The sequence below is a fragment of the Podarcis tiliguerta genome, assembly GCF_965153285.1.
Source record: "Podarcis tiliguerta genome assembly, chromosome: 5".
NCBI classification, from domain to species: domain Eukaryota; kingdom Metazoa; phylum Chordata; class Lepidosauria; order Squamata; family Lacertidae; genus Podarcis; species Podarcis tiliguerta.
This window is the reverse complement of record NC_139538.1, coordinates 67,184,414-67,192,523: the sequence shown is the minus strand read 5'-3', so window position 1 is coordinate 67,192,523 and position 8,110 is coordinate 67,184,414. Positions and strand designations below refer to the sequence as shown.

General features: G+C 49.9%; 1 protein-coding gene across 1 annotated transcript; it reads left to right on the top strand.

Moving 5' to 3' along the window:
• Nucleotides 1–845: 845 nt before the first annotated feature.
• TYSND1 (trypsin like peroxisomal matrix peptidase 1) lies at nt 846–7,032 on the top strand. Its single transcript, XM_083441410.1, has 4 exons — nt 846–2,350; nt 3,345–3,475; nt 4,473–4,658; nt 5,807–7,032. Exons 1-4 carry the CDS (start codon nt 1,197–1,199, stop codon nt 6,022–6,024), a joined length of 1,689 nt encoding a protein of 562 aa, XP_083297536.1. The 5' UTR covers nt 846–1,196; the 3' UTR covers nt 6,025–7,032.
• Nucleotides 7,033–8,110: the final 1,078 nt, after the last annotated feature.

The window sequence follows — 8,110 nt, the reverse complement described above, 5'->3', positions numbered from 1 at the left end:
TTCTGGAGTATATAGTACTGTTCTATGCAGTTTTGTGGGCAAAGTCAAAATTGACAGAGGTAGTAGATTTAGAAAAAAATATTAAATAAACCTGTGTATGATTATAAATTTAATTTATTTTCAACAAATTCAAGAGTAGTTTAAGTCTACTTGCACCACCTGTGGGATGATGGCAGAATCGCAGAGTTGGAAGACCTCTGAGGGTCTTCTAGTCCAGCCCTCTGCAAGGCAGGAACCTCACTGATGCAGCCGTGATAGGCTGCCATCCAGCCTCTTCCATAAGAGAGCAAAGGCAGCCAGTTAAATCCCCCCCCCCTTTACTTAACCCATTTGTGACACAAGGAACAAGAAGGCTTTAAGGCAGGCTTCCTCAAACTGGCCCTCCAGATGTTTTTTGGCCTACAACTCCCATGATCTCTAGCTAGAAGGACCAGTGGTCAGGGATGATGGGAATTGCAGTATCAAAACATCTGGAGGGCCGAGTCTGAGGAAGCCTGTTTAAGGGCATGGCAAGGATATGCGCTTTTTTTACTCCTGGGTAAAAAATTCCTGCGTTGCAGGGGGTTGGACTAGATGACCCCCCCATGGCTCCCACCCAACTCCACAATCCTATGAAATCACGGCTTTGTGCCGCGGCGAGCTTCGCTTTACTTGGGAGGCTCTCCCCCTAGCCCCGCCCCCAACCAACCAGCTCCCGATCCTGCCAGGAAATCTTCCTGCTGAGCAGCAAGCAGCCAATCGCGGAGGACGTCCGCAGCACGAGCCGCTGCAGCCAACCGCGGCTCGCTTGCCCGGGCAGAGCAGCCAATAGGAGCGGGATCTTTGGCCCACCTGACCTTTCTCGCTCGGCTCCGTTCTGATTCCGGCTGCAGCCGCTGACTCGCGCGTTTTCGAAACCTTAAGACTTTGCCCTCTCGAGCTGCGCCGGGCAGAGCCCTGTTCGCGCAGGGCGCCCAGGAGAAGGGGATCTCCGTGAGTTTTGCACCTGCTCTTTCCAGCTAAGCGAACAGATCCCAGGGGTGTGTGGGGATCATCCCCACGTGCCTCCTTCGCCCGAGTTCTCTTGCACAACTTCGAAGCTTCACCCTCCCTCTGTAAGGCTCTGATCCCCCTCCTGAGCTGCTCTTACTTTTTCCACCATGCCAAGTGGATTTCTCTCCCGGTGCTGCTAAGGAAACGCGTTCTTCCTCCCCGCAATGGCCGAGGCTCTGCGGTTGATAGCAGAGAAAGCTGGCTGTGTCGTCCGTGTTTCTCACGCGCGCGGACCTGTGCCGCAAGGACCCTGGAGTGGCAGCGGCGTCCTTTTGACGCCGGACCCGGCCATCGTCCTCTGTCATGGCTCCGTCTTCTCTCCTTTCCTCCTGCCAGCCGAGCACCAAGACTGGGCCCAGAGCCGATTTCTGCTCCCTGATAGCTTCCCCCGGGACATCCAGATCCAAGTGCTGAGGCCAGCAGAATGCAGTCTTAAAGCTCCCAGTAGGAACTGGCTAGGTGGAGATCTGGTGGGAAACACCCCAGCCTTGAGATTCAACCCGCTTTCAAATTGGCACGAGACACCCAGCGGCCTCCGCTGCCACAAGGCCGAACTCATCATGATGCTCCCCTGTGTGCCGTTCCAAGATGCTTTCTCCAAAGTCTTCAGCTCCACTGAACAGTGGCGTTTTGGCACAGAGGAGGAAGTTGAAGAGGAATCCAGTGCCCCGGAAGATGAGGCGCGTTTCCTGCCCTGGTTTGCCCTGCTGAGGATCTTGGATGGCGATTCCCATGGTGTGGGTGGGGTGAGCTGCGTGGCGGCCGAAATGCTGAGGAAGGGAGACCCGGTCTTCGCCTGTGGCTCCCCGTTTGGCTCCTTTTGCCCGGACATCTTCATGAACACCCTCAGCAAAGGGATCGTGAGCAACACATCCGGAGAAAGCAACGCCCTAATCCTGACCGACGCTCGCTGCTTGCCTGGCACCGAAGGGGGCGGCGTCTATGCGTTATCAGAAACTGGCCTTCACTTGGTTGGGATAATCGTAGCTCCGCTTTGCTGGAAATCCAGCGAATGGGTTGGTCTAACTCTGGTTTGTTCCCTCAACAGTATTCTACATTGCATCCGGACTGCCCTTTCTGGGCCTCACCAGGCTCTGAAAACGTGGCTGAACCCCTTGGAACTTGTGGCCAAGTCTCACGGAAAGATGGTGGCCAGAGATGGACCACATCAGCAAATGCTGGCTGCTGTGGTTCTGGTGGAACGGGGCCTCACCTGGGGATCTGGCGTGATCGTGAACTCAAGACTGGTGTTGACCTGTCGACACGTGGCCAACGGCGCAACAAGTGTCTGCGTTAGGTTGCAGCCCAGCCACGGAAAGTATGTTTGGATTCTCACCTGTATTGAGAGGTGCTGAGGTCAAGTTCTGTTTGCTTTGCTGCATCTTCTAGTCTCTCCAAGATTTGACACTTGAGCATTCAAACCTGCGCTGCTCAGTCAACAGTGTAGACCTGGGTTTCTTAGTGGGCTGGAGCCACAGGGGTGAGCACTCTGGGTATCTGCCAAATGTTGATCTTGTAGAGAAGCAAATCACATAGCACCTAGAATCCCCATTCAGTGCACTATATAGAAATTGAGAAACCATCACCTGTGAATTGGAAAGAGACAATAAACTTGAGTGTCAATATAGTGGACACTTCCTTTAAAAAGGAATTCTGTTTGCTTCATATTTTTACAGAGCCACGCGGGGCACTTTTTGTGTGCCCATAATGCCGATGGTTTCATACATGGCTAGGCATATTTCCAGCAGTGTGCATCTTCCAAGTAGAGTGGTACCTTGGGTTAAGAACTTAATTCATTCTGGAGGTCTGTTCTTAACCTGAAACTGTTCTTAACCTGAAGCACCACTTTAGCTAATGGGGCCTCCTGCTGCCACCGTGCCGCTGCTGCATGATTTCTGTTCTCATCCTGAAGCAAAGTTCTTAACCCGAGGTAATATTTCTGGGTTAGCGGAGTCTGTAACCTGAAGCGTATGTAACCCGAGGTACCACTGTATATGCACTCTGGGGAGTCAGGATTGTCCATGTTGTGGGAAATGTATGTTTTCCACTAGGTAAGTTGACTATTTCTGAATGTGCAGATCAACCCACATGTGGATAACTCAGTGAGACCTGTTTCTAACACACTTCGCAGGGCATTATGAAAAACACAGTGGTTTGGCTCTCATTTATGCTGACAGCACTTGTTTAAGAGACCTTCCCAAAGGATTTCATCATCTTAATAGTTAGGCCAGTTGAGCAATGCCAAAAATCCTGGCTTATTGCAAATATCTGTATCTGCTGTCTCCTTAATGCTTTCTTTTGTTTGGTCCTAGGAGTTCTGTATCTAAAGGAAAAGTGGTATTTGCTACCAAGGACTCTTCTCCCTATGATGTAGCACTGGTAGAATTAGAAGATGACCTGCCCACTTCCACAGAGCCCGTCCTGGCATCAGAGTTTTACAAAGGTGAGAACCGGACACTCCGCCCATCTCCTTTGGGTCACTGCCCATTGGGTCTTGTGGTTTTATTGTGGGGAATAAACCAAAGGCCCTATAACATTCTGCCTACTAAATCATTTTGATATGGGCTGTTCTATTGAAAGTGGTATTAAAAAAAAATCTTGCTAGACTTCTTCCCCTGAGTAACCTCTGTTGAGCAAGTACAAAGTCTAAGCTTTGAAACCATTTTGGGGTGTGAATATGTCCCCGTTGTGCCTCCCCCCTCCCACACAGGGACAGCTGCGATACCTCAGTCAGTAGAGCACGAGACTCCTAATGTCAGGGTCGTGGATTCAAGCCCTGACGAAAGGCCTGGTGGAACAGCTCTGTCTTGCAGGCCCTGTGGAAAGATGTCAAGTCCCACAGGGCCCTTGTCTCTTGTGACAGAGCGTTCCACCAGATTGGAGCCACAGCCGAAAAAGCCCTGGCTCTAGTTGAGGCCAGCCTAACCTCTCTGTGGCCTGGGACCTTCAGGATGTTTTTATTTGAAGACCGTAAGTTCCTCTGTGGGACATACCAGGAGAGGCGGTCCCGTAGGTACGAGGGTCCTAAGCCGTATAGGGCTTTAAAGGTTAAAACCAGCACCTGGTTGGAAAGAGATTTAGTCTAATGTTGCACCATAGATCACAGTCTCCAAAAAAGATGGGGATGAAGTGTTGATGGCAAGTCTTTTGCTGGCTTCCGTTGTGGCTTGCTTCTGATCTCTCCTGGAGTTATTGCTGAGGGTTCTTGTAGGATTTTGTCTTGTTTCCTCCCACTGGGAACTGTGCATCTCAGAACTGCTTCTCACGTTGCAAAGAAACAGGGAAACAGAAAGCACAAACAGCAACTTCCGTTAGGTGGTAAGAGCGATTTGTGGGTCTTCTTCCTTGGAGAGACTTGGGAGCTTTGCCATCTCTCTGTGATATACAAAGTGGACTTTTCGTGCAGTTTTCCACTGCTTTGGTTTGTGCTCTTCATGCAGGAGAAGATGTGAGTATCGTTGGTTTTGGCGTCTTTGGCCAGGCCTGCGGCCCATCGGTAACATCTGGGATCCTGTCAGCAGTCATCACTGTAGGAGATGAGCCTGTGATGCTTCAGGCAACCTGTGCAGTTCATGGTGGCTCCAGCGGGGGAGCCCTGTTCTCCACGCACAGTGGGAAACTCCTAGGTACAGCCTCTTTCTCCTTGTTCCTTGCTCTCCCATGATCTCACTATGTAGGCGTAGGGATTGGCGCAAGTATGGAATCCTGTAATCTCATACTTGCTGCTGTGAGGAAAGCAAGTTCCTAGTCCTTAGTGTGCAATGAACTGCGTTAAGCGTGGAAGCAGTATTTGGTGAAATCTTGTTCAAGGCTGCTAACATTTAAACAACGTTGGTCTCCAACACTGTCTCTGTGTGCGTGGGATGGATTTCTGCTAGTGCAGAACCTTCCTCTCTTCCCACTGACAGCCCTCACCCACCCTCAAAATCTTCTCTGAAGTGTGGGGGGACTAGCAGATTTTGGGGGGAACACCATGGTGGCTGCAAGGCGAGGAGGGTGGAGCGAAATCCCACCACCCAATTTTAGAGAATTCCCGTGCAGCCCCCTACAATGCATCTCCTCACTGTTGAGGGGGCGCCTTCTAACCCTCTTCAGAGGGTTTTAGGAAGGGGAAGAGAAAGATGTGAGCTCACACAACCCTTTTTACATGCCCAGCAGGTTAAAAGCAGCAGTTCAATAGGCCGAATGCCCACAAAAAGGAAATGTCTTTGGGTACTGGAGACCAGGGAATTGGACTGGGCCAAATGGGTCTCTCGTGGTAGAGACTTTCCAGAGTCTAGGACCAGCTACAGAAAAGGCCACATAAATAAAAAGCAAGGAGGAGCTGGGTTCTTTATCCCAATGATGCATGCCTGGGTATGGCGTGATTCATAATCCTCATTTGTCTTTGCCAAGCCAAAGTACATTACACAACTTTCTCACGCACATGCACTGAGCCTTTGATAATTGGTTGTGTAGCAACGCTCTTGATAGGTTTTTATTCTTGCCAACCGTATCTGATCACAGAGGCAGGTTTGTTGTGGAGTGATTTTATCTCTCGATTGCAACCATGTGCGATCGAGAGGTTGCAGCTCTGCAGGATGAAGCTCTTTTATTCCTCTGATTTATGAAATCCCCTTTTTAAATAACAGACCCTAGTTGCACAAGAGTTCCTCAAGGTCCTCTCCACCCGCTTCCTTGCTCAAATACTTGTTTAAGTAGCCACTTCTTTGCAATTTGATTTTGGGTTCTCCAGATGTTTGGGAATACCTAATGTTTTTTCCCCCAACGGCAGGTATCGTTGCCAGCAACACAAGGGATAACAGCATAGGAGTGACGTACCCTCACCTGAACTTCAGCATTCCCATCACCGTTCTGCAGCCGGCCCTCTTGGAATACCTTCATAACAGAAGCCTGCGCGGCTTCCGGGAACTAGACAGGGTGAGCCACAAGATCCAGGTTGTGTGGAGACTCCAAAGAGAGCCTGTGGAGGGACTGCTCAGCAAGCTCTGAAGAACTTCAGAAGAGAGAAGAAAAGCATTGTTTATCCATGCCCTGGCTGAGCTATAGCTAGATCAGGGCGGTCCAACTTCTCAGACGAGGTAGGCCGCAAAAAGTGCTTGTAGGCCACACATTGCCTTGTCATGCAGGTGAGGGGAGAAAGGCCTAAATTTGACACACATACACCCCCCTCCGGCCCTCGTGTTGCCTTCCCAAAGTTGGCTAAACAAGGCGCCAGAGTCCTAGAGCCCTTCCATCTCCTTCCCAAAGCTTGGAAAGCGATAACTAGGCTTTGAGAAGGAGGAAGGAGAACTCTAGGTACCTGTCAGAGACCTCAGGCCTCCTTCCCAAAGCCCAGTGCCTCCTGACCTGGCTTTGGGAAGGCAGTGTGAGAACCAAAGTGGGCGGCAAATGGCATCGAGGGCCACATGCGGCCCTTAGGCCTATATTATTGGGCCAATGAACCATGCTTATGGGTGGGCTTGAAATCAGCTTTCCTTGGCTGATTTCAGTAGGGCTGAACCTTTTGCCCTTGTTTCCCATCATGCACCTCGCTGTGTCCTTCGCTTCTCCAAATCTCACTCGAGCATCAAAATGGCCCCTGTTTCTCTTGAGCTCGTCTCTGCCTGCTCTTCCTTGCTGGGGGGCTCTCTCCTGCAAACCCCTGTGTGCTCTTTCCACCTGTCTTCTGTCAGTTCTTTTTCTAAACCCACCTTTTCTGTAGACTTCGCTCGGCAGTTGTCCTCTGTGCCCCCCTGGGAAGGGGAACCTCTGGCTCTCCTGAGGCTGTTAAGACTCCAGCTCCAATCAGCATATCAAGGATCCAGTGATCAAGGATGATGGGAGTTAGCCTGACAACATCTGGTGATTTTGTACACATCTGCATTTGCTTATATGTATCCCCTGGTACCCTTTCCCTTTCCTTCCTCTGTTGCCTTTATGCACAGATGAAATTTTTACTGTAAGCTCCTGGAGGCTGCCTGGATTTTGATTATATAAATAAACGATAACATAACTACAGTCCTAGCATTCTATTTGAAGCTATATGACATCTTTTATTAGTTGGTTGTAGTGTCCCTGCTTGCCACCAGGTGGTGCCACTGTTCCAAACACTTATGTAGATAGACTGTGTTCTAGCAGGGTCTGGTTTTTTTCCCCATTTCAGTTTGCTGAAATTGCTTTTAAAGTTTTCAGTCAATAACCTTTTATGCAGAAGTTGTCTCTTGTGTGCGAAACGAAATGAGCTTATTTCAGCGGCTCCCCCTTGCCTGTTCTCTCTGGATCGTTCATTCGTCGCAGAATTGTGTATTTAGGAGGAACATAGATAATGGTTCTTTTTTCTCAACAAGCCCAGTGCTTAGCCACAGAGAAGGGCTGGGCTTTTAGAGGCCCTGACTGTGCCCAGGGAGATCAGTTCTCTTTCCATGATGGCAATGTTCTCCCTTCTCTGACGGGGCCCGTGTTGCTTCTGAATGCCAGCGGCTGGGAATTTGGGGTGGAGAGAAAGTCTGCTTGCCCTCAGGTGCTTTTTTTAAGGCTCCCCATAAGCACCTGCTTGGCCCCCGTGAGAACTGTGTGCTCAACTAGAGACCGGATCCATCAGAGTTTCCACTTGTGCTTTCCTGGACAAAGTAAACAAAAAACAAACTCTGCAAGCTCTGCTTGTATTCTCAGCACGAGATTGCAAGTGCTGCAATAATAGAACAGTAGCTCAAGGGGACTCGTGGGTGCTCATGTCCGCTTCTTAAAAATAGACGATAAAGGGCAACGCTGCTCTCCACTTCTCAGCAAAAGACAGACTCAACCCATTCTTCTCTTTTTCCTTTCCTCTTCCTTGGGGATGAAATGGATCAGGCCAGCTGGCCTGCAGGGCAGTCTTAGCTCATTTCATTCCTCTGTCGACTCAGAGAAGACCAGGAAAAAGATTGCAATTTATGGAAGCAGGCGTTATGTTCATTCAGTTTCCAGTGCTGAAACTGAACAAACAGTGGTTTGGAGGGACGGGGAGAGTTGTGCTGCATAATTATTTTTCTGAACACAGCTTGTGCAGTATACATCTTGCTGTTGAGTGAGTTCAAGCCACGCTACGAATTTCTAA

What these genes read in the sequence shown, in the direction of transcription:
- TYSND1 (XM_083441410.1), top strand. Translation starts at nt 1,197, where the DNA reads ATGGCCGAGGCTCTGCGGTTGATAGCAGAGAAAGCTGGCTGTGTCGTC. An exon ending in GGCATCAGAGTTTTACAAAG is followed by an intron (nt 3,476 to 4,472) that starts GTGAGAACCGGA and finishes CTCTTCATGCAG; the next exon opens with GAGAAGATGTGAGTATCGTT. An exon ending in GCACAGTGGGAAACTCCTAG is followed by an intron (nt 4,659 to 5,806) that starts GTACAGCCTCTT and finishes CCCCAACGGCAG; the next exon opens with GTATCGTTGCCAGCAACACA.